General features: G+C 43.0%; 1 protein-coding gene across 2 annotated transcripts; it reads left to right on the forward strand.

Moving 5' to 3' along the window:
- The first annotated feature begins 1,001 nt into the window (after nt 1-1,001).
- Nucleotides 1,002-24,808, forward strand: LOC144824942 (3-mercaptopyruvate sulfurtransferase-like). Of its 2 annotated transcripts, none has more exons than XM_078683889.1 (4): nt 1,002-1,105; nt 4,370-5,026; nt 23,497-24,069; nt 24,276-24,808. In XM_078683889.1, exons 2-3 carry the CDS (start codon nt 4,432-4,434, stop codon nt 23,796-23,798), a joined length of 897 nt encoding a protein of 298 aa, XP_078540015.1. In that variant the 5' UTR covers nt 1,002-1,105; nt 4,370-4,431; the 3' UTR covers nt 23,799-24,069; nt 24,276-24,808. The 2 variants fall into 2 exon arrangements, with proteins under 2 accessions (XP_078540015.1, XP_078540020.1); XM_078683894.1 differs by lacking the exon at nt 1,002-1,105 and adding an exon at nt 1,201-1,407.
- Nucleotides 24,809-26,672: the final 1,864 nt, after the last annotated feature.

Consider the following 26,672-nt stretch of genomic DNA (forward strand, 5'->3'; position numbering starts at 1 on the left):
TAGGCGAGACCTAATGATACCTCAAGATATTTTTGAAAGTCCAGACAATAGCTGGATAAGATACTAAACAAAGCTCTGAGAACAAGCAGTCTCATATATATACAGCTTTGAGAGAAATAATGGAGCGCCCGAGGCCATGATTACATTTGCAGGAAAGTGTGGCGTTAGGTAAACTGAAGTTCATTTGAAGTGGGGGATGTGGGCTGAATATGCCTGCAGAAACTGTAAACGAGCACAATGAGAAAAAAAAACACACACACAGCCTTTCCCTTGGGGAAGTCAGCAGGGGCACCATCTGTTTGCCAGAAAATTACAAACAGTGGTCGCCAAAGCTGGCTCCCGCAAGGGAAACTCCAAACGTCCACGCGTTGCAATTGAAAGCAATGCAAAGAGTGCACGTTTTTTGGGCGAAAAAGCTGATCGATTCCAAGAGGTCCCCTCCTATGCAGCGCGCATCGCATAGGCGAGACCTAAAACTGTCAACAGGCTTTTCGGGCCATCCAGGAGCTGGTTGTCAACCATAAATTGACCAATTATCTGACCTGACACCGCGGATACACCATGTCCAGGGTCTAACCAGACCATCACTCAATCTCACCGCCCTAAACTAACCCTGTTTCAAAAACCATGAGTTGCTGCCACTGTTACATTGGCCCGCCGCCCCCCCCCCGATCCTTTTCTATATAGTGGGTGGAAGCAACTGAGTTTCAACCGGATTTCACCCAGCGCAAATTGTATTTCCCGGTCCTTGAGTGACTCACTTTATGTCTTGTCAGCAAAGTCCCACCCCCTCCAAACTGCGTTGTTCCAGCCGACTGACAGGACAGCTTTAACAGCGTGTTTCAGAGGCACGTGGGATTCCACAGCCAATAAGCGCTTAAGAATTATGTGCAGGGCGCCAGGATTTGTTCTGATGTCGGTAATGCTCCAATCCCAAGCCGCCTTACACAGTTGAGCCCCTGCCACTCCCACAAGACGCCCACGGTACGTTGCGCCATGGAGTTGGCTGTCATGCTACCCGGAAGTACTTAAATTACGGCCAAGTGTCTTGCGGAAAAGATCAATAAAGGGTAAAGGACGTTGAGCTGGATTTACGGACGGTCATGTAAGTAGCGAACAAGATTGTTGCATACCACTTTTACAACTCATCCCGTTACAAAGAGTCCTTTCTGCTAATGTCCATGTATTGTTATAACTTCATTGGGAATGGGAATGGGAATGCTACACAGCGCACATTAATCGAAGTACAGCCCATTGGTTCCTGGTACTTCCTTGTTGAAGGCGTTACATGGTTTACATAACCTGTAGGCAGCCTGGAACCGTTTAAAAGGGCACATTTTAAGTTAAACGACAGTGGGTTTCAGTACCCTTAAGCAGAACCTTCGTGGCCTCGCAAACATTTTTCAGGTGGGTTGCAGGTTCGCCATTTCTTTCGGACTAGGATAGGCTGTCCTCCCCCAACTGTGTCTCCGATGGACGTATTTTAGTCACGGCTTTCTGCTGTTGGGGGCTGTTGTGAATTTCCTGCTACACGGAATACCCCCTAAAGGACCCCATTCATGTTCCGCTAAGGGGATACAGGAACCGCTCAGCTCAACGAGAGCATGCCATTACATTGCTGAATAGGTATAGTCGTCTAGCCCAGTGCAACATTTGTGTGCGTGCGAATAAACCAGAAGATGGAAGCCCGTGTGCTGCAGAGTGAACATTAAATTAGGACGTATTGCTCAGATCTAGTTACACTGGAGCAGTAAGTGTCCTCAACAGATCGGGTGTATTCGCTCTCCTTGTTACTTCTCGTTCCCTAGAAGACTGGAGATGCATTTTTGACAGCATGCATGGGCATTTCAGTTTGTGTTTCCATGGAATCAACCCCGTACAGGAGACACGTTGACCTGCTTGTTGCACTGAAGACCTACTGCTATGAAATGCAAGTGAATTATGTTACTCCACATATTTATTCACACCTTAGAAGAACACACACTGTGTTCTGAAAGAAGTAGTGGACTGTAACCGTTGCTTTTCGTTTCCTTAAGTGTGTTTTGGGTGAATGCAACATGCACAATCTCTTCTTTTTGGTTGCCGTTCAGTTCACAAGCTTTGGATTTTTGTGCTTTGGGTGATGGGGTGGATGATTGTTATACAATTTACCAATTACCATTATCGGTCGATATCATTATTTTTAGGTTTTCCATCTGATTATTTAATGGTCGTATTGAACAACTTAATAACAGGTGTTCTTAAATCGTATTACGTTCTCCGTAACTGTATTTGAAACTTAATTTAAACAGAGCATTGCTAAAGGTAATTATATTGCTACTTGTATTTTATGTTAAATATTCTTGGTACGATGTGGGTAAATAGGCAAGCATACAGACTAAGTTAAGGAAACGTAAAGTTTAACAAGTCGATGAGTTTTCACGTTTAGACGACGGATTTTGAAGCCCTGTGGAGTATGGGGCACGCATCCTCCTCAAGTTGCAGGAAGGAATTCTTGCCAGGGCAGAACTCATCCTGTCATCATTGTCCTCTCCATACCTGTAGTAAATTTCAGTTTATTGAGAAATTTTGCTGAGTGCTGTGCTTTGCGTTATTGCAGAGTGCTGTAAGTGTAACCTTATGCGATTCGGCAGGAGGTGTGGAGTTGGAGTCTAACCCTTGACGACGACCAGTGGTGGGCCCTGCTTTACATTGTTAATCTTAGTTACTTACTAGACGTTCACTTGAAAGCGATCTGGCACATGTCTGTTTTGATGTCCCCCTTGAGGTAAAGGTAGTTGGATTCTGCTCGCGGGCTTGGATTCAAAGTTTCCATGAGTATGACCTTTTTATTAATCAATTATAGTAGACCATTCTCTTTGGAGTGTGTGCTGCACCAATGGGCGGTATGATTAATTACTATATAAATAGCTGGTGACTGGATGTAAAATCTAACATGCAGTGTCTTAGCTACTTAAGTCGGGTGTCCAGTTTAGGCCCTCAGGGGCTGATTCCATGTCAGATTAACTGGATAGACAGACTCTGTAAATCAGTTACTTTTATTATTTGTAAAAACATGACTTCCACGTTGGACTATTACCCATTAATAAATTACATTTATCAAACTTTGAAAAATGTACTGTCTAAAACGCATTTTCCCAGTATACAGGTTATTTCAAATTAAGTTCCATTCGGAGTATTTGTATGTAAATGTATCGTTTGTGGGTATCCAGAGAATCTAACGTGTATCCAATCTTGCTAAAGCTACGTTGGACACACCTTGTTTAAGTCTAATCCTGTTTGAAACTGAGAGATCCAGTTTAGGGTGAAAGGTATTCAAGAGGGTTGTAGTTTACTGCAGCTCAGAATTGTTAGCAAGGGCACCTAACTTTGCTTATGTGGTGGCAGGCATTTTAAAACGTGAGTGATCAACGTGAACATCTCCCTGTGGTCGTCACCACAGTAATCGTACCCGTAAATAAATCCAAGGCCCCCAACCAGTAATGTTTGCTTTGATGCAAATATCTTAGCACAGGAAAATAATCTGTAGGTCCAAAAGTTGTACTTTTGTGCCATATAAGGATAATTTAACACAAAGCATGCACTGCTATTAAACCGGCCAATGTCAAGTTGTACTATCTAAATTGCTTTCCAAGGTAGATATTGTGCTAGGATTAGCAGCTGCCCAACATTGTTACTGATTTGTCCTTTCAACTAATTAATGTTTCATGACTTTTGTGCTTTTCTGAATATTTGGGGGACGTTTTAAAATTACATTTATAATTTTTATGTTGGTAGTTCAACATCTATACAGAATTAAGTGTCTTCATAGTGTAATACTTGACGGTTACAATGTACATGTGATTACTAATTTGCATTCCTGTTCGGAGAAGCCACAAACTGCCTCATTAGAGCCCCACCCTTAAGGCACTTGTTCCTGAGGACATACAGTTGTTTGAGCTTTATTCTGTGTTCAGGCCTTTTAGGCTTCCGCAGCAGGTATTGAAGCACCAGTGTATGGGGTGATTCTGAATATGACTGGTACGTAGGATCTTCCTCCATATCCCTGCTTGGTTAACACTCACTTTTAGCCCCCAAAGACTTATCTGCCCACTAGAGAACATAGTTGCACATCTATACGAATCCCCGAACAGGTGATTGGGTCTTCCTGCATGCTTTTCCCATTCAGTGATGGAGGCAGTGAGCACTTTATCCTTGTGATCGTCCTCAATCAACCAGTATTATGCATGACAAGCGCAGTATCACTGTCGGCACCTTTCAACTTCACCTAGCACTAGAAGGGGCAAACACTATTCCATTTGTCAAATTCTTGAACCCATCTTCTTGATGTTGCTCTCCTAACTGTATTTTATTTGTCTTTTGCCTTCAGAATCGGATGTGACTTTGCACCCTGATATCCTGTCCCCTTGGCATCTGATCTTTGACTCCACTATGGCCAGCCAGGTACTGCTTCGCACCCTCGTATCTGCTAAATGGCTGTCTGAGGCATTACGCTCCACCCAGCTGGGCAGCCCCCTCCGGATCCTTGATGCTTCTTGGTACTTACCCAAGACCAAACGTGATGCTCGCAAAGAGTTTAAACAACGTCATATCCCGGGATCCCTGTTCTTCGATATAGATGCCTGTGCAGAACGGGCCACCCCCTATGACCACATGCTTCCTACAGAGGACGACTTTGCGGAGTATGTGGGCAACTTGGGTATCGACAACAACTGCCATGTGGTTGTTTACGATGGCAGCGATCTGGGCTCTTTCTCTGCACCTCGTGTGTGGTGGATGTTCCGCATCTTTGGGCACCGGGATGTGTCGCTTCTGAATGGTGGGCTTAAAAACTGGCTACTGGAGGGGTTCCCTGTGACTTCGGGGATGCGTCGACCTACACCAACTGAGTTCAGTGCCAAGCTGGACCATTCTCAGGTGAAGACTCATGAGGAGATGGTGGACAATATGGAGACACATGCCTTTCAGGTTGTTGATGCTCGTTCTGAGGGACGTTTCCGGGGTCTGGAACCCGAGCCGCGGGAAGGTGAGAGGCACTCTGATGTCACTGGGTTATATATACTTGGGAAATTATGTATAAGAGTATTTCACTGGTTTAGCAATTGGAGGTGTTGGTATTCTAACTAGTGGAAGCACCCCAGATGGATCTTTTGTTTGCTGCAGGTGCTGCCTAGATTCTACCAACGGGAACAATAGGAAGTACATTTGATCGATCAAGAGTGTTGGCAGCATTTTGAGGCATTGTTGGGCCTCTTGCTGTGATGGTAGAGTGCATAGATCTTTGGTGGTAGTGGCAAGAAATGCTGTACATTATTTATGATAGCAGTAGGAAGCACTGAAGACTGTTTTCAGTTGCTATAACCTTAATGTTGGGAGACCCTGCCAATGGCACCCTAATGTTACCAGTAGTTGACAACTCTGCTGAGCTTTTCGTTACTGGTACCCTCTTTCATCACTAAATACAAGAGTGAGGGGCGATTAAAGATGCAAGCGTGAAAGAGTGCAGATTGTAGGCTCTTACCGATAGCAAATTACGATGAACTGTCCCTTAGGAAAGGGCTATATTAAGCAGGCACTGCTGAAGTTACAATAATGGACAATACTGAGAGATTACAAAAAGCAGCAATAGTATTATGTGCTAATTACTGCTCCCTCTGAGTGGTCGCTGTGAAGCACAACCAGGCAAGTCCAGCAAGATCCTTCACAGTGGTGGAGGGTAGAGTGTGGCTCCTGACAGTATTATTGCTAAAAGGTACAAGCAGACTTCATGTATAAAAGACACATGGTGATCGCATTTCTGGGATTCTTGGTCGCAGTACTAGCTACCACAGCTCATAGCTCCATGGTGGTTGCAGCAGAAGTTGCTCTTTAGATTTTTCTTGCAAGTAGCACCAGGGCACATAGCTGATGGGCCTTTACTAGTGACAGCAGTAGGATAGTGTGCTGATATTCACTGCTGCGGCTGCTTTAGGAGGTTGTGCTGAGATTGGTAATGGTGGCCGTACCAACAGAAGCTACCTTCTCATTGGTGACCGTGTTAGGAGAACTGCTCTGAGATCTTCAGGAGAGTCAGTATTAAGGTCACAACTGACCGTTTATTGGAGAGGATACTTTAAGGTATTGCTTAGAGCTGTTTATGGGCAGCAGCAATGTAAGTCATGGCTAATAACGGCTGTGCAGGGAAACATCTGCTATGGACAATTAGAAATAGGAGCACTGGTGGAGTTCGGATTACCTGTAGTACTGGTGGGCGTTCCAATGACAGGTGGCAATGCTGATTGCTCTTTAAGAGTTGCAGGAGTACGTGGCACTTTTCATAGTCTTACGGGCTGTCTATTCATTGGCCCTGCTTAAAAGGCATTAGAAGTATGATGGAACGCTGATCTTTTTACTTCTGGTATACAATAGTTTGTGGCATGCAAGAGTTTGAGATGTCTAGTATTAGTCTTCAAGGATCAGAACCATGCCAGATTTTTAGAATGGCGACAGACTAAAAGAAACATGTTTCGATTTCTTGTGTATAAAGGTAACATCTATTTTATCATGAAAGTGTGGCAAGGCTTCAACCTTGTGGACTAACATTGGACTGCTCTACAAGAAGTACTATAGACAAGTCCTTCCAGGAGGCCAGAGTAGAGGGCGCTATTGATAGTGACAAAGCCTGAGGATACTGCTTAGAAGAATTTAATGAATGACGATTGCTAAGGAGGCAGGACCCCCAAAGGACTGCCATGTGACAGCAGTTGTGATCACACTTGGGTGATTTTTAAGAATCGCCTCTTTTGGTGGCACTGAAAAATCTTAGTTACCAAGCCCAGGAAGTTTTGCTGCAAAATCATTTATGCCATTAGCAGCATGGATAGGGGCCTATTCTGAGTTTCATACAGAAGGCAGCATTAAGATACGCCCAATGGTAAAATCAATAGTTCTCGCCTATGAGACCTACTGGTCTTGTCAATGTTCTATACTAGTATACAGCGGTGTGGCTGCTGTGCGGCATGGCTAAAAGTAATTAAAAAAAAATAATAATAAGTGCTCTGATTCGGGATGTGCTGGCTGCATCATAGCGCTTATTTGTACTGCCTCCTCAAGGCAACACCGAGGGATAGAGGGCGAGAGACCACAATATATGGATGGGGGAGCACACCTACTATGGCACTGGCAGTGAGTGGCTTGAGGCAAGAACACTGACAATTGAAGGCAGCAAGGAGGGGCTGTGGGCAAGCTGACTTCCAAAGGAAGGTGGGGCTGGATTTGCAAGCAGATGGACAATGTTTGGCCGGTAGGAGGAGTTGAGGCAAGCACACAGACAATGGACAGTTATAAGGAGGGGTTGGGGGAAAAACAAACCGGGGATAGATGGTCTGTGTGTGGGTCTGGTTTAAAAAAACCGGGGGAGAAATACATGACAGAGGACAGATTAAATCTTTTTTTAAACACCCTCTTGCAGAGCGTGTTAGCATTTAATTTCTTGGATGTCATCTTAAGGCCTTGCATCGGTCTGTTTCGAGTCCTAGCCACATCCCCTGCAAAATTTCGGTTAATTCTTCTCACTCCTGATACACTCGACAGACCCTGCGTAGTGTAAAATGAAGAGGCCTTTGTGACCATTCTTATTCGAGTGCTCTCACCACTAACATGGTTGAAAGTAAACCAGAGAACACAAAACGAATACTTCACCAGGAGGAGGAAGATAAAAACAATTCTAGAAGACACTTTTTCAGTTAAGCAAGGTAAACGATTAAAGTAGATGCTTTTTCAGTTAAGCAAGGTAATCTAAGTATGGCAAGACACCACCTCTAGCAAACGGTCATGGTTTGTAACAGTAATTCGACAAACAAGGAGATGATGGATGGCACCCTGAAACTAATTAGACACTCACCCCCAGTCACAGATCTGGCTTGAATCCATCATCGTTATGAGGATGCTTGTTTCCGGTTTGGGGAAGACCTGGCTTGGCAGTTTGGGCCTGCCTGTTCCCATGAGGCACAGGGTCCAGACTGATTTGCATTTAACTGGGTCTGAACTGAGGTGGCAAAGTGAGCTAAAAAACGATGATGGAGTCAAACCAGATCTGTGACTGGGGTGAGTGTCTGAAAAGTTTCAGCGCTCTGCGCATCATCTCCTTGTGTTTGTTTGTTTGCCCTAAGTTGGCAGGGTATGCCCAGACGCAGGTCCCTTGCTCACTTTGCCACTGGATTCAAGCTAGCCTGGCTGATAAGGGGTGTTATCCCGAAACCGGTCCCAGGATGCTTGTTTACGGTTCAGGAAAGACCTGACTTGGCAGTTTGGGCTGGACTGTTCCCATGAGGCACAGGGTCAAGACTGATTTGCATATAGCTGGGTCAGAACTGAGGTGGGGAAGTGAACTAAAGAACAATGATGGATTCAACCTGGATCTGTGACTCAGGGTGAGTGTCTGAAAAGTTGCAGCGCTCCATCCATCATCTCCTTGTGTGCTTTGTAACAGTTATTCTACATAGAAAAATTACTACAATAAAATGATACTTAACCGAACAGGTAAAAGGCCTTATTTCACACACAATACCTTTAACATTAAGTTGAGCCGGACTCTAAAGTATAATGTCTTGAAAGTCTGACAACTATAAACTGTCAACTTGCTCAAACAACGTAAAAACGATTCCCTCCGTGAAATGCTGTTACAAACTCCAAATTGGCAGTGAAACACACTCTATATGACCTTATAACTGACTACAATATTGACGTTCTCTGTGTATACCCGACTTTCATACTCCTCCACTTTGTCCTTGTAGCATTTCGTACCCCAGTTTTATTCCCTTACACGCACCACTAGATCCAAATACTTCAGAGGAGGGGTAGCGGCAATGCATAGAAAAACCCTTCAGACCACCCTTATTATTCTAACCCAAAGTGAAAGCTGCAATACAGGGATCCAGGTCACACAATAGCACAACTTTAACACAAACATCATTACCTGCCCCAGCCCACCGCATCCAGCCTACAACTTCACAAGCAGTCCGCCAAATTCTTAAGAGAAGTACTTCAGCTTTTTCTGGATTGATGATGGCATGCTTGGTCAAAAGAATTAGACACTTGTGAAAGCCTTCAATTGGAAATGCTTTCTACACAAGTTTCTTACTGCGAACTTTGCATGCATACTCTACTTTAGCGTAGTTTGCTTATCACCATTAACCTACCCATTACTAAGATTTGCTTCTCATACCTCTCCTAATTATATACTTTCCACTGTTGCAGAGAGCTAGCCAAAGTGGGCATAATCTGATCCAGACTTAGAATATGTAACAAGCCTTCAAAGCCAATAGGTCTTGGCAATCTGAGACCGTTGTCAATGTTATTGTCTTTTAGCTTTGTTATTGAGTGGAATGGATGTATGTGGCGTGGAATTGTTTTGTGTGGAATTGTGTATTTGAATTATTCGGCATGGTGAGCCTTGGAATTGTGACTAGTAATTATGTTGTATTGGGTGGAGTGGAATTATGTGGAGTGCGATTGTGTGTTATGTAATTATTTTGAGTGGTGTCGCATGTAGTGGAGGGGAATTGTGGTCTGGTATTGAATTTGTAGCATAAAACTTTGGAAAACACTTAATGCTTCATAAAAATATGATTACAGGACAGTAAGGCCTAATGTTTGCCGGTTTTGAAAGGACAAAAATGTTCAAGGTAATATTCCAACTGTTGGGATCTTGGTAAATTGATATGCCCATCATGGAGTGTACAAAAGGGGATGATGGACGGAGCGTTTGAGCAAATCAAACACTCATTCCCAGTCAACTGATCTGGGTTTAATCCATCACCATTCTTTAGCTCACTCCGCCACCCCACTTCAGACATGACCATATGCATCATGGAGTGTATGCAAAAATAAACGATTTTCTAGATCTTCGAGTTGAGCTGGAGAGGTTAAGCTTCCTGATTGCGCTCATGTTCTGTTTATCTCATAGAAAGCCGATTTATGACGGAGGTTATAAACAGTAAGTAACTTAGTACACGTGGGAGCTGGGCAGCAGCTGTGTGGAGGAGGGGACGGACATCTGGCACAAACCTGTTGCTTCAGATCGCCAATCCCTGTTTCACCCTGTAATATTAAAATATAGATTACTGACTGGGTGTGAATGGGGGAAGGTTAACATTAATAGCAGGAAGAGGGCAGCAACATGACTGACAGTAGGATATGAAGCAAGACCTCTTTCAACTATAAAAAACATAAGGCAGGAACCGATTGTGATCGCCATCTAATAGACCTAATGCTTACCCTAGCTTGCAAATTGATGCTACATAATTGGAAGAACTTCAAGGCGATTTCCTTCCGATTATGGCAAGAGTGGATCCCCTTCCTTAGAGGTGCTGATAACGTGACACTACAACTCACCCCCTGGGGTTCCTCTCCCAGACCAATTTGGGACTCATTGGATACCAAACTTTTTAGCTACAAGCCACCGTAAACTATTAACTCTGGAGAGTGCTATACTCTCTAAAGACCTTCTCTTTCACAGCCAATTTACATTATAACACATCTTCTATCCCGATATACTCTCCGCACAAACAGGGCCCTTGTACTTTTTTTATTCTAAAATGTTGGATTTATATCCAATTTAGAACCTACACATCACCTCCGTTATTGGTGCTCCAAATACCGCCTCCTCATAGTCAAACTGTTGACAGTGAGTGCCTTAACGTTGTCAATACGTATTCATGATTATTGTGATGTACTGTTGCTACAACCTAATACAACATGAATTTAATGATATGCACAATTTATAGTAGTCGAATGTTGTGGGTAATCTCTAAAGGAAAATAGACTAGCTATGATCCCAATTCAAATCCTACAGTAACTTTTCTCCCCCCGTATCCCTACAACACACTTTCTGTATATTTATTTTACCACTGTACTTCTATGCATATGTACTGTCTGTTCTATGTTGCAGAACATTCTATAAGAAGACTTTAACTGTAAAAACATAAGGCAGAAGGAGGTGGCCTCAAGACAAACAACTTAAATATTTTGTCTTAAAAATGTGAAGTTCTGTGAAAAGCCAAATAGAACTGCATTGTCAGGCTATTATTTCGTATTTAAATCCAGCTTCCTTATTCTGCTGTTATAACCGTCCCAGTGCCAAGAACAATGGGAATGGCATAACTAAATGCGCACAGTCGTGTGTGTGTGTGTGTGTGTGTGTGTGTGTGTATGTCTATCTATTGTGTAAATTTCTATCAAATTTCTATCTATGGGGAGATACATGGACACTCTGTGGCGGGATTGAGAAACACATGTGGTGGTAAACTGGCAAGCAAAGAAGGCCACCCAAATGGGGACGACATATACAATCATGGGTATGAGTAAAGCAAATCTGTTGAAAGAAGCAATTCAACACCGGGCACAACAAGTTAATCTAAAGTGAGCAATTGCCTCTGGAAAGATTCTCCACTTCTCTTCAGCCTGTCAGAATCATAACTTTATTAATGGGTGAAATATGACTCACTCGTGATTGTGTGGCGTACAAATCTCAGGTCAATTTAATTTCTGGAATAAAATGCTTTTGGTGGTAGAAAGGTGCCAGGTAGAAGACTGCATTTACCATACAGTGCAGTAAATCATCTGTCAAAACTACTAAAGGTTTCCTGAGTTCTGTACCATACAAGGGACTTTTTTGCAGTGTTTCATTTCCAATTAAACCATTGCATGTTTAAACATAATGGTCAGATTTAATCTGGTTTTCAGGCACAAGTTTGTTTTTAGGTCTTGCGCCTAGCGATACACTGCGCAGGGTTTTGAAAATGGACCTGGAAAATGCACACGCTTGTGCGTGTGATTTTCCATTTGAGGCCTGCTATTGGCCTTTCCCTGCATGTTGTTTTGTCAAATAGACACCAATAGGCCAGAGTCTCGGTCCACCCTTTGGGTGTTTGATCCTGTGGACGTCGTGTTTTCTCTCTGTGGCTTTTTTTTTTTCTCGGAGTTTGGATGAGTTTGGTTCCCAATCCATTTCGTACCGTCAGTAAGACAGTTCCCGGGCTTGGGAGCTGCATTCTGTGTGTATACTAGAGATTAATTCTGTTTTTCTTCCCCCTCCCCCCAGCTTCCAACCTCTCCCTGCCCCCTACTCCCCTCTTTCAGCTACTGAAGTCCGTGTCAAAGGTCTTCCCTTATCTCATCCTCCATCGCTGTCTCTTGCCTTGCCCGTCTCATTTCTCCTCACCTTCCATCTCTTCTATCCCTCGCTCTGCCCCCTCGATCCCCTCACAACTCGTCCGTTCTCTCACCCTCCACTGCTATCTTTTAATAGAAGGCTCACAAAGAAGCGGACTAGCCTGTAGGGGTGTCCAGGAGGTGAGGCTGGTAGGGCTGGGAAAGGTCCCGTCACTTGTTGGTAATATTGGCACAGCTGAGCAAAGAACCATTCTGGTGATTTTAAAAGACGACGAAGCTCACCGAAGCGAATTATCATTGTCGTTCGGAAGGGGGAAAAAATCCATGGTAAAAAGTTGGCATGAGTTTTTGCCGGTGCTAACTGGCAAGAATTTTCCATTCCGTAACTACCACATCAGTCACAATAGTAAAACTGTGCTAACTGAACGGAAATCCACTACCTCACATATACAATCTTTTGCAACTTTCCTGGCCTTTTCTAAAGGTGGGGCACAAATAATGAAGATGACCTCCCTTCCAGGGCGGGTGACTCTCAAACTTCAGCATGTGGTGAAGGGTTTAGTGAAGTTAAGGAAACAAAGAACGTTCAACACAGGCACGGCGGGAGCTAGTTCTAATAAAGTAACGTATTTAATGTATTGTCTTACATGGTACTTCTATAGCTACTGCTCTATCACATAGAAGACCTAAACCGAACTTCACACCTTAGTTTGTTATCGCTTAGATGCACTGTAAGTAACTGGGGCTGCTACTAACCAGATTAACAGTGTCAGCCTAGGACTGATGAAAGTCAGTCGGCCTTGAAAGAATTCATAGCTGTAACGCACAAACCACTCTAGACATCAGCAAGGAAACTTAACTCACCTAACCATATTGCCAGCTGCTACCCCAAGAGTAGCCCAGCTGTACAAAAATGCCAACAAGTGGGCAGCACTGTCAGGCTCGGGACAGGCACAGCGCTGGGAGACCCTCGGGGAAAACTCCAGACTAGACCATTGTAGACACATCAAGCACTTTTTTGTTGAAAACAACGCTACGTGCACATTAAATAAACAATACTTCAAACACAACCTGATTTACAGCAGTAAATAGAGTTATAGAGTGGTGTACTAAAGACGCTCCCTCCTATTATAGGACTCGATTCATCATACTCTGGAGGGTGAATGGTGAGTGGGTTTTCCAGGACTGGAACCTGAATCCTGGCGGCCCACTGCAGAGGTTGCTTTTACCAACTAAGCTATTTTTGCCGAATAAAATATGAACACTGAGGGGCACATGAGCCTGTTCAAGGTCTCGCTCTCCATCCTGCAGTTGGGGCCTTGCCTCCTCATTTTTGGTTCAACAACTATGACAACTTGAATCCAAACACCACAAAGCGAATTGTCTCTGGGCAACTTAATAGTATTTCTACAATACAGACATTTATTAATTACATTATTAAAACCCAGTTACTAAAGCAACGTGCCGTTTTCTGTAAAAGCTGTTACTTTTAGCTCTGCGACGTCTACAACGCTGGAACATAGTGCTACATAAAACTAGAATAAATAAAGCACCACGAACGCTTTAAAAAAAACAATAGATAAAAAACAATGCCATTTACAATACCAACAACTTCAAACTTTGCTAATGCAAGGCCTATTGCATTGCAAACGTTTGTTTTATACAACTGTCCTTTCCTTTCTCTTTCTCCAGAGTCTAACAGCCCATAATGTTGCCTATTATGCTGCATAATTTTCCTTTTCTTGCCTTTGACACAAAATTTAGTCAACCTTGCTGCTTAATTTGGTTTATTCCTGCCACACAATTCCAATAGCATTATTAAAGTTTAAGCTATTGGTGTTGCAATTTTTAGCAATGCCAATAGCTCAAGCTTTAATAATGCGAGACCTATTGCATTGCAGATGTTTGTTTCACTTTATAATGTGTTACGGTTCTCAACATAACCTGACAGTTAACATTTTGCATTTTTACAGTGAACACAGGCTGTGGGCCTCATTAATTGTTGGACGGGTTGGTTGCCAAGTTACTTTGGATGCCAACATGGCAAAATAGGCTCACTGGAAAAATGTTTTAAAAAATATTAGCGTCCAGAGGTGTGTGTGTGAGCACGCACGTGCAATGACAGATCTACACACCGAAATGGGTCCAAAATCTGAGTGCTATACACAGTGAGGGTTATAAAAATGTGTGAACGAGAAGAGGAAAAGAGGCAAATGTGGGAACAATATTTATTAGTTTGCTTAGTTGCATTATTGCGGAGGCATGTGAACATCTTCCAAAATAGTTCTTAAAATGTACTGTAAAGTGCAATAAACCCAAAATACACGCCTCCCATGCCAAGTCTTTCAAAAATAAAAGAAAATCCAATTGGTCGCACACTGCTTGTCCTATCAGCGTGTTGCCCCAAAGCATTGTGGTCCATGAAGTAAGCATCAGCGGGTGTGCCTCTGGCAGGGTCTTGAGCAAAAAATCACTGTCGCGTTGGCCATCCCTGGACACGTGTTTCGAGGTTGTTACCTCTCGTCAGCAGGGAATAGGCATATATGTACGGGTGCTGCGTAGGCTGCCAAAAAATATCCTCAGGTCCGGTACCACTCGTGGCACGCAGGTGCGTAACCCGGGCTCGTCGGCCCCACCAGCTCAAGGGAGCTTGAATACAAAAGAAAATCCAATTGGTCGCACACTGCTTGTCCTATCAGCGTGTTGCCCCAAAGCATTGTGGTCCATGAAGTAAGCATCAGCGTGTGCGCCTCTGCCAGGGTCTTGAGCAAAAAATCACTGTCGCGTTGGCCATCCCTGGACACGTGTTTCGAGGTGGTTACCTCTCGTCAGCAGGGAATAGGCATATATGTAGGGGTCTTTCAAAAATGTTTTATTACCTGCCAATTCTGCTCGCCTTGATTTTTGATCAGAAGGCTGAGACAAAAGATATTTTACCTGTGATGGTAGCATAAACCTGGATTGGGTATTGCAACCTGTCTACTTGCCGGATATATTGTTAAGTAACTTCCCATTACATGCCGCGTTTGGACAGCACAAGGAGGCATCCCTTGATATTGGCTTTATTTCACGAATGATTGAAACCTAAAAGAAAGCATCTAAAGTTGAAAGCATGCAACTTAAAGCTGCTTCCATTTCAATAAAACTGATCAATAACAGCATGTTTACCTCTTAAATCGTATCCAATTAATCACTCTGTCAAAAGCGCAATGTAAATAGGTTGATCGTGCTGTTGGCTGTCTTTTTTTAAATTGCACTTCCATTAAGTAAGTATATTATTTAAGGTTTGGTTTATTTGAAGTAATGAAACCAAAAATTATATAGGAGGAAAAACATAGCCTCTTGCTCAAAAAGCACTTCTGCTGATCCCAACAGCTTGGTTAAATAAAACCAAAGACAGTAGAAAAACAATGGCCTTCAGGCCTTATGACACGTCTTGCAGGAAGCCTCAGCTTGTCAATTGTGTGGGGTTGCTATGATGAGAGGTAAAATCAGCATCGGGACATGAACAAAAAAAATCAGCTCACTTTGAAGTCAGACAAAGAAAAGAACATCTGACATTTGATCTTGTCTTTGAATGCACAGCAGATGGGACGAGATGAGAACAAGATTTACAGGCCAATTTATAGAGGAGCTGAGAGCAAACCACAAGCGCTCATGTGAACTGCTCTTAGTTAAAGAAAAGTCATTTGTAAAACAGATGCTAAACAGTGGATTGATGTAGTACTTGGTCGCTGCTCTCTGGGAGGGCTAAACACAGGAAAAGGCAGGAATCGTGCATGCCGTGGGCAAATGGGGAGAAAGAATGAGTGCAACAGTGGAGCCAGCAAATGGGAAGCCTATGGTTGGGGCGGAAGCCCACAAATTATATATTACATGACTCAAAGCACGGTCTAGCCGATACCTAAAAACTGGTTCCTCACTAGCCAATAGTTCACTGACCATCTAAAAAAAAAACTCAAATCAAGTTGTCAACACCCCCATTCCTCAATCCAAGGTAAGTGCAGCTCCTTTCCCTCGTTACTCAGAAGAAGAAAAAATTGCAATAAGCACAGCCTTAGAGATTAATGACTTGTCTGTGCCTAAACCCTCACTTTTAGGGCAAGTCCAACCAGTCAAGCTTCATTCCTCTGACAAAAGACCTGATGTTCCTTCTCCTTAAAAGCATGCAAACGTAAATTGCAGGTGCCCCCTACCTTACTGCTACTGCACCTGCCTATGCAACATCTCTAGCCTACCAAGTGACCAGTTATGTAAATGGTAGCCTCACACACTGGAAGATTCTTTACCCTTCTATATGAACACTCCCTCTGCCCCATCCACCCAAACACCCTAAACAACACATCACATCGCCCAGTCCTTCCATTTACCTAAAAAATATTTGAAAAAGCATCTCCAACTGACTCCAAAATCACACTGCGTCAAAGAACTATTTAAAACCCAATCTGAGTTTTGTTCCAGCCTGATTGTAAACCATATTGTGTGGGCAGATGTTTTGGAAATCCCAAGTCAGGCCACTCAGAATGCTGGCACTTCTGGACCAGTGAGCTGCTTTTGACACAGTAGATCACAACACCCTTCTCTGTCACTCTAAGTCACAGCCAACACCTCTATCAATGCTGCATGCTGTCAAAGTGCCCTCCACACATGGTCATGTCGAAGACCTCTTCAGCATTAAATAAATTGACCAGTAGGCCTGGTCCGTTTTAGCCTCCTCTAGTTCATTCCTAATCAGATGAAGCATTCCTAAGCAATTTGAAACATTAACTCCTGCCTCTACAGCATTGACTTCTTCAAATTGAATGGCTCTAAAACTGACGTTATCTGTGCTAGGCCCAGCACAACCCATCAAAAGCATTGACACCCATGCTCTCAGCCCACCTTTGGAGAACACTTGCCTATCAAAATAAAAGTAGGAATCCAGGGACTGATGTGGTTTGCAGACCTCCGCATTAACCCAAATGTGGTAAACCTCGTTCTGCCAAATCAAACTCTTTAAAAAGAAAATTCATCCCCCATTTAAATCCACCAACTAGAGTAGGGGCCCAGTTCAACTCTGAACTACATTACTGTGGAGACTTGTATACCAAATCAAAAGGATTCACAAGGTACAAAACGCCGCAGGGAGACTGCTCTTTAGGCTAAAGAAAATAAGCTAGTACAGGAACACCTCAAGCCAATACTGGCTTCGAGTAAGACCGAAACCCATTCATAATTCTCTGCCTTACATTAAAATGCATGGAAGGGCATACAGGAAAACTCCATTCCAGTGTGCAGCCTACATTCAACAGAAGACTTCGCCTGGTCGCTAGCTAAATCGGATGTTAATAGAGTGGAGATAGTTAATTCTCTGTGCCAGAACCTTGCCTCCGGAACAGCCTTGCTTAACAAATTTGCCACGTCCCATTTACTTATGTATTTTAGGTGGTGATTTAAGACAGTTTATTCTAACCACTGTGCTAGTTTACCTGGAAGTGCCCTTAATCGGTATCCTTCCCAGTACCGCCTATGAGAATGCCTATCTTACATTCACTGTCTTCTTTCTTTGCAGTCAACATCGACATGTCCAGCTCTTATTATATGTACTTAAATTCATAAAGTAGGCATCTACCCTCACTATGAATTTGGGTTTTCTTCTGAACCTAAAATACATTGAGTTTTGCACTTAGTGCCGTGTAAGGTAAATAGAGTTGGGCAAATTCTAGTTAGCCAAAATGATCTGTCCTCATTGGAAACTAGATTTAACCCTTTGGATGCGTGCGAAATTCGGACGGCTCCCGGCCGTTTGACGCACACTCCACCCGTAACGTTCGACGCATCCAAAGGGTTACAACGATTATTGCTAATTGGTCCAATATGGTAAGCTATTTTAATGCTCAGTGACCTCTAGTTAAATGAACTGAATTGTTTACAGTGATGTATTGGTCAACCTGTCTTTAAGGTACTGGTTTAGTTGTATGTATATTATGTTGAGTTAGGATAAATGGAGTATAAAATGATTTCATGGACCTGGGATGCGAAACAGGTATGTTGGTGGCGGAGAAATGGTAGCATCTGCTATCTACATACTGAAGGTTCGCCTGTTTATAAATCAGGTGGGCGGACCTCAAGTTTGGCAGAGAGGAGACTGCACCTTGCGACAGAGTAACCTCTCCGCCATACTCTAAATCAGGTACCTAGTGAAAAAAACATTTGCAGTGAAAGGTGGCGTTTATAAACTATCAGTATAATTGGTTCAGAGTACACCTGACATAACAGGTCCTTCTTGGCTAACATTAGGACCTACATCTTTGGAAAAAAATGTGCTCAGCCTGTTGACTATTGAGCAAGTATGGGGTTAATCACACTGCACTTTGTTCACTTCTGTCCATTCTGTTTGATTTGTTCATATGTGCCAGTTCCTGACTTCTGTACATGCTGTCCCACCAACGCCTCAGGAGCACATTCTGAAACCAGACACCGGTGGCAGTACATGGAAGACACCCAAGAAAAAGTGGCAGTGCCAAGGAGACCATTGTGGAGTAGTTCGTGATGGCCACACTGGAGCCATTGGTGGCTGTCTTTTCAAGAGGATAGCACTAGGAGGCACCGATGATGCCTTAAGGAAAATTTCATTAGGGGGCACTGTAGAGATGCATCCTAGAGTAATGTACACATGTGTTGATGAGATTGTAGGAACAATGTCATGAGGCACAATGGTCTTGTAATGGATGCCACGACATTTTTTTCCATTTTGTGGAAAGCTCTGTGGCATCCCCACATGTCCTCTGGGGTCGGAGTATGCTCACACCGCCCCCCTTATATATTATTTTTAATTCAGATTCTGGACGCAAACCCAGGTACCATGCCCCTGTATTGGCTCCCACAAAATATTCTATTTGTGACCAATCTGGATTCAACAGTCTCCTTTAAAGTGGCTAATCAGCGCATATCTGGACAAGTCTGCCAAGGTATCTCTATTATTTTTTTTTTTACCTTCCTTTCTCAAAAACTATGCAACAAATTTACACAATGCAAAAAGCACACCTTTTGAATAGAGATGTAGCTTTCAGCCAAATTTGGTGTAGTTCTGTTCAGCCTTTTCCCCTGTATCTCTGTTCAAAAATCCCTATTGAAATCGCATGGAGAAATTTCCCCTTTAGGCAAACCCCCCCCCCCCCCAAAAAAAAAGCTTTCCAGGAAGGAGCCGAGGTGGAAGAACATTTGTACGTGGAAGAACATTATTTGTACGTTTTGTTAAGAGTTGGCAAAGTACACCAAAGTTATTTGCGAAACAAATGTTCTTCCTATGGAAATTCGGATCGAACTATAACTAGACCGATATTTCACTGAAAAGAGCAAGGGTTAAAGTTGTGTTATAGTTTGGTCTAGGAATATGAAGAACCAAAGTTTAACACCCCCCCCCCCCCCCCCACCCCAAAAAAAACCCAGAAAGAAGGCTGTTACAGTTTATTAAACTGTCTAGAACTTGCTCCCCCATCATGCACAGCTTATGACATCGCATATTAGATCACTAGTGACATGCTAAATTACATCACGGATAATCTGTAAGTAATAAAATTGTTGAAATTACGGGACCAACTAATGATTCTGACAGTTTATTACATGCCTTGTGAACGAGGGATACTCCAACGACCTGAAATTATGGTTGGACTCTTATATGCTTGTCTGTAAGCTTTTGATAGATGCAAAAGAATTTGAATGTTTCAGAAGTGAAGCACTTTTGATGGATGTCATTGTCTCTTCACCTGTTTTCACCCAAAGAAAGGGTGCACTGGGGGTAGGTCATTTGCACAGAGCTGGCCACTGAAAATCCTTGAACAAAGACACTACGGTCAGCCTTTGCTGTGAAGAGCTGAAGGCTAAGTAAGTAAGGTGTTTGGTGGTCATGGATGGGTGGTAGCAGGATTTGGCCACAATTTAGGCCCTGCAGCTGCCTCCCCACTGCACATGGCCAAAGGCTATGCGTTTTAGGCTTAAAGAAGGGATGAGATGCACACCTTTGTTTAAAGTACTCCATTCTAACTTTACCGGCGTGCAAAACTTCTCGTTGCACTGCAACATTTACAAAATACGAAGAAACCAGTTACGGTTACGCCAAGCTGCACAGCCATGACTGCTTGAATCCAATGAATCAAAATAATCTATTTTCTCTCTTTAATTAATCGTATTCTTTCATCCATGCTTTTTAACGTCATACTTGTCTATTTATTCAATCCATTTTATCCGAGCAAAGCTTAAAGTCCACGTTCACAAAACAGCAGCAAAAGGGGGGTTCCACATGCCATGATTTATTGTAATAACCCAATGCATTTCAGGAAAAAAGGTTCCCTTCGTCAGGGGCATCTGAAAGTACAAGCACAAACACATTTTTTGTTAAGCATGTTTGTTAGGAAACAGTCTCTATCGACATAGTGCAACGCTTCAATGTAAATTATAAAACATCTGTTATTCCCAAAGGTCATGTTTAGTACAGTACACTCTATTGGTTTACTAGGTCCATGTCCAAAAGGTGACCACCAACCTGCTGCATCATTACCATGCCCTGGACACCCACGATATTCCCACAAATTCAACATGGCGCATTCAACCTGGGGTTCCCCCGAACTTAGAGAAAATAATCTTGCTGGTTTAAAACCCAGAAACTAGTAACCACTTCTGAAGGCTCACCATGGCATGCTGATCTCTCTAATATCTTGACATCACGTATCCAGAAGACTAGTCTGAATTAACACCACTCGCCGAATTTCATTCGAGCTACATTCTTTTTCTAAAGTGCCAAAGCACGTGTGTCCCAATGCCGAGCAAACCCAAATTGTCGGAACCAGCGTTTTTAACTTCCTGGCGCAGCATGGGTTGGCCACGTGGAGTGCTTGGCACAAGGTTTGTCCATGTTTCACTCTGCTTGTTAGAATGTTTTACCGAAATGGATCTAGGAAGATACTTGAACGGATAGAAAATGTCTCTTTATTTTAGCTTTCTAGAGCACTCGCCATGATTACATGGACAAGGAAATCCATCCTGTGTTAATTTACTGCAGTTTTCTCTGGGAAATTCCTTTCAGTTTGACAGCTTTGATTCAGGCAAAATGGCCTTTGTGTGTCATTTTATCGTAAATGCAGATTGTTACCACTCTAGTTGCTATTTAGAACACTGTGGTGAAACTGCAGTAGGACGTGTAAATCAGTTAAATGGCTGATGCTCCTGGAAATAAATGCTTTACTCTGAAAATTAGACCTTGTTCTCACATGGCTGAGGAAGATGGTGTGAATTTATGGAAAATGTGCTCTCATTTTAGCTTCTGGAGCACCCTCATTGAACCTCTATGGAAAAAATGGTGGAAAACTGTTTTTTCAAACATGGTTCATCCGATCCCAGCAGAGGGTCCGCATTATCACTATTAAGGATCACCTGAACTCACCAGAAATCCTAAAATGAGTATACCCCACTAGAAAACTATTTATATGGTTACTAACCCTTTATATGTCCTCCTTTTCTGTGATCCTCAAAACCTAATATTCACTACAACGCATTTCAATGAGGACCATGTCCCAGTGTCCTGTAATGGCTGCCACAATATTTTGTCTGTGTTCTGGCCAGCAAATCGAGGGAGAGGCCTTTGAGGACCCCACCCCAGTCACCAACCCCTCACATACCTCCGGGTATCGGGGTGTACCAACCCTGTCCCTTATATTATCTTTTAATTAATATTTAGGATGTAGGTACAATGTTCCTAAGTCCTGCAATGGCTGCCACAATCTATTCATGTTGTGGTCGGCCAATCTGAATCGACTATTCCGTTTGAAATTGGAGTTAAATCTGAGCATATATCTGGACACCAACAGTCCAGCTATAGTTAACTTTTTAACCTCTTCATAGCCAAGCTAATTTCTCAAATGGCTTAACAGATTTACATCACATCAAAAGAAGCACGCTTTCTGAATACATTTCTAACTTTTTCAAAAAATGTGGGCTAATTTCATTCAGACATTTTTACTGTCTGAGAACAAAGTTTTGCATCCGCATTACCATGGGAAATCACACTTTTGGGACCCCCTCACTTTTTATTGACCCCTGCTTAATGGATCAGTGTGATCCTTTCCCTGAAAGACTATAGGTGGATGACCTTCTTTGAAAATCTTAATGCACATTCGTCAAGCAGCGTCAGAGGTATTAGCAAATCAAAAAATGCTCTTATGATGGAAACTGGCCTAACCTAACTATACCAACACAGTGGCGACCGCCAATGTCTTAGACACTTTGTAGTGTGAAGAATATTGAACGTGCTATTTTTTGTAAGGTCTATGCTAAAGAACGCACATGTTGGATTATTACTCTTTGTAAACATCTTGGGTTTAGGGAACACCATACAGCTCTTAGAATATGTAAAACCAACACCAGAGACTATGTGGTGTATTTAGTCGCTAGATACTTATTGGCAAAATGGTACGTAAGGTTGAATGCTTTTTAAAATAGTTAGCACATTTCATGCATACTTAATGTACTGCTTCAATTGTACTTCTGATTGGTTTTGTACCCTTCTGTCTAGGAGTTTACTTGTTCTCTTTGTTAATCATTTTGGCTTTGGGATGTTTCATCCAAACTTCTTTTTTTATTTTTTTATTATGATAATGAGGATCTTAAATATATGATGAGACTTGGGTTTTTGGACTGAAATTTTACACATGACTTGGTTTTACCTAGAAATATTAATTTACAATGAATTTGCACATTTTATTACAGCTCTATTTTAAATGTTTATACAGTACCGTTTATGATTTTATTCAACCGAAATAAAGGAAATACGATGACACTTTGTAGTTCTCTTTGAGACTGTAATCAAATTGAACACTCCTCTCGATTTGCCTAGAAAGTTTGAGCCATTGTTCATTAAGATCCGTGCACAGGAAAAAACATTAATGGGGCGAATGGTAGAAAAGTGCATCATTTCCCATTTTAGCTCCCATAGGAAATCCACTAAATTATTTACACCAAAGCTGGATTGAAGGTACTACTTAGTGTATATTTTTTCTTTAACCTTTGTTTTGATTTGGTGCAAATGCAAATCAAGGTCAGTCGTTTTTGACATGTTCACATTTGAAAACCGTGCCATGCGAACTTGAAACAGTTGTTGTATATCTTGTTAGTTAAAAAGCCATTTGTGGAAATGTTCTAATTACTTTTGCACCACTTAGTACGTTCTGATAACTGTTGTGTTTTTTTAAAGTGTGCCGATCTACTTAATATCTTTTATTTTTCTCTGTGTATCATTCCCTCTTTCTTACACTCCATATACTTGCTCTTGTTGCCGTATTTTGAACAAACTGTCTTCTTTTCTTGCAGGTATTGAGCCGGGACACATGCCTGGTGGTGTGGTGAACATGCCCTTCTACAGTTTCTTGACGGAGACTGGCCATATAAAGGCCCCTGACCAGCTGCGCCAGATGTTTGAGGAGAAGAGAATCGACCTCTCTCGGCCCCTAGTGGCATCCTGTGGCTCTGGTGTCACTGCTTGCCACGTGAGCCTCGCTTCCTTCCTGTGCGGGAAAGAGGACACTGCCGTGTATGATGGCTCCTGGGTGGAGTGGTACATGCGGGCGCGACCTGAGGATGTGGTGTCTGAGGGCCGGGGGAAAACTGTGTGAAGATTGCAGTCCCCTTCCTAAACGTGAGGAAAGGGGAGCATGCTGAGCCTTTGCAAGACTTTTCCCAACATTGTCAATCAATGTATTTATCCAACTCCTTCTGAGTGAACAGACTTATCTGCACCACTGAGCAGATGTGGCAACCACTGTCAGCAGTTGAGCCTCTCCAAATTGTTCCCAGTGAGGGCGCTCCTCCAGCGTAATGCCGGAGAGTCGACCATCCACCTCGGTGTTGACAAACGTGCTTACCCAACTTGGACCCAACAAAAAAGTAAAGTAAAGTCCACATTTGTAAAGCGCACAATCACCCGTAAGGGTCTCTAGGCGCTGGGGGCCGTCGGGAAGATTAAGCGAGCTATTGCCCAGAGTCACATGGTGCTGGGCTAACCTGCCGCCGGAGCCGGGGATCGAACCGTGGTCCCCAGATTCCAGCGTCAGTCGCCCTGGCCGCGGCGCCACACCTCTCCCACAACAAAGGGAGTAGTACGTCTCTGGCTCCATGTGGGGCATACTCCTACTCAGTGCTAGCACGCAGGCTCGCTTAGCTTTGCCCGAGCATGGGACTTGTTCAGCTCTCCATCAGTAGATGTATATACATAACTTGCACCCAACAAATGGAGTCCTCCACCTCTCTGCCGATGAGGGGACACATCCAGCTTTCCTGCTAAAAGTACTGCGCATACTGGTGCGTTGACTCCTCAAACTCCATCTCTTTGAGGGGATTCCTTCGAACTCTGCGCTAGCGAGCCACCTCAGTGACCCTTGCAGCAATTGCGCGTATTTACACTTGCATACATGGAGTTGGACATTGGGTCTCTCAGTCAATAGCCTCCCCCTACCAGCAACAAGTACATAACGAGGGGGACATGAAGGGAACTTGTGCCAGTCTGTGGTGATCAAATGCACTCTTCTAGCATAACGGACACAGTGGCACACTAAATATGAGATTTAAAATACTGTAGTCCAGCTTGTTTTTTGTAAATTCTGCAAATAAAAGAACAGTGAATTTTTCTGGGAGTTTGCTTAATCAATTACTCTGAAGTCCAGTATCTGCACACTGTGTGGTGATCCCTAGGTGTGATATTGGTGATGCACATGTACGGAAGGTGTAGTGGTCCATGGGAATCAGTTCAGGGATGTTCAGGTGTGTGCCTCTCTGGGCAATTTAAATAACGCACAGGTACAAAAGGTGTTACGGTGTCGGAGGGGTGGGGGTCAATGCAGTTATACACATGTAGCAGAGGTGTTGTGGTGGGCAATTTTAGTAATGCATGGTCTGCTGAGTGTGAGTAGGGGTAACTCAATAAACGCTCTCATAGTGGCTTTCTAAGGGACCTCGGAGTAATTTCAGTAGTGCAAAAGGATGGAACTTGTGAGTGTATCTGGTTCATTTCGCTGATAGTGTGAATGTGAGCCCCTGGGGGTAACTTCAGTGATGGGTAGAGCGGCTGCGAGTGTTCCAGATGCCATCCATGATATTGGGGCACGTGGGTTCCTGACGGGCTTTGTGGTCCGTGATGTGCAGTTACTAAGTGTGGGGGCCCATGGGGTAACTTAAGTGAAGCACAAGTAGAGAAGGTCCCAAGGGACCCCATCAAGGATGTCCAGTAGATGTGTGGGAGGCGATGATGTCCTGGTGGACCATCACGAGTGGGATAGGCCACTTCAGTGCTGACATGTAAGGAAGGTTTGATGGTCCCAGGGGACGTTTTTTGCTGTTTAGGATGCATGCAGATGTGGTCAGTTATACACATACACAGAAGGTTATCACTTGTTAGCTGCCTTGTCAGCTTCCATCGTTCACTCCGAGCTTGGGCCCTCTACCACTGGTGCCAGGGATGAAAATGGTAAGCTTAGGAGACGCTCCATAGTGCACTCTTTTACTGTTACGACTGGTAATACAGCAGTGTGAGGACAAATAGCCTCTGGCTATGGTAAGCTGCCACACACCTAGAACCCATAACCACGTCCTCCACAGGCGGAAACACCTGCGCTTAATTTAGAGGAATGATCTCGTTCAGGCAGAGAAAAATATCAAGAGTTCCACAAGGAACAGTGGATAAGAAAAATTATTCATTTTTAAACAATCAATTAGACGCAAAGTGTACCTGGGGTTGGGAGGGGAGTCTGTAAAGATTGTCGTCGTGGTATGTGTATTGCAGTGTTATCTAGTGCATGCCCAGCTAAATAACAGCAAAGCCTTGTACATATTTATAGTGTATATAGTGGGGATCTCCGTGTAATGAGCACTACTTATGCACAATTCAAGAAAAAGATACCTTCTTAAAAATATTTTCGTTTTGGGAAAGGGGAAAACACACCCAAGAAGCAATAATGACACTTCTGCTTAAATCGAACGTGAAGCAAACCAAGTTAATTAATGTTTTAATTTCATTTCACCATAAAAATATTTTTTAATAGTTTTTCCTATTTTTATATAGTCCATTTTAATGTGAACTTTATGCAGAACAAATTTAAACACTAATTCCACAAACAATAGTACAATGATTTACAGCAACAATACATTGCTAAGCAATGCACCCTAAGATCACCCCCACACATCAATCACTACCTGTCACTCATATATCACACCCATGTATCCCATATATACAGTTGTTTTAAAATCCGTCAATTGAATTCTGGACATACCCAGTTCAAGTAACTTCAATGGAAGGCTGAAGAATAATAGTCTTGGTTGTTTGTGCAATGACTTTTGTTCTGGGATTTTAAAACCACTGTATATATGCGGTGCATGGGTGTGAGGTATGAGTGCGAGGTAGTGATTGATGTGTGGGGTGATCTTATTGTGTATTGAGCATTGTATTCTTGTAATCACTGTAGTATTTATTGTGGAATTTATGAATGTTATTTAAG

This window comes from Lissotriton helveticus, chromosome 1_1, assembly GCF_964261635.1.
Source record: "Lissotriton helveticus chromosome 1_1, aLisHel1.1, whole genome shotgun sequence".
NCBI lineage: Eukaryota > Metazoa > Chordata > Amphibia > Caudata > Salamandridae > Lissotriton > Lissotriton helveticus.

Coding starts and splice junctions, on each gene's coding strand:
- LOC144824942 (XM_078683889.1), top strand. CDS start 4,432: ATGGCCAGCCAGGTACTGCTTCGCACCCTCGTATCTGCTAAATGGCTG. Junction 5,027..23,496: donor GGAACCCGAGCCGCGGGAAG/GTGAGAGGCACT, acceptor CTTTTCTTGCAG/GTATTGAGCCGGGACACATG.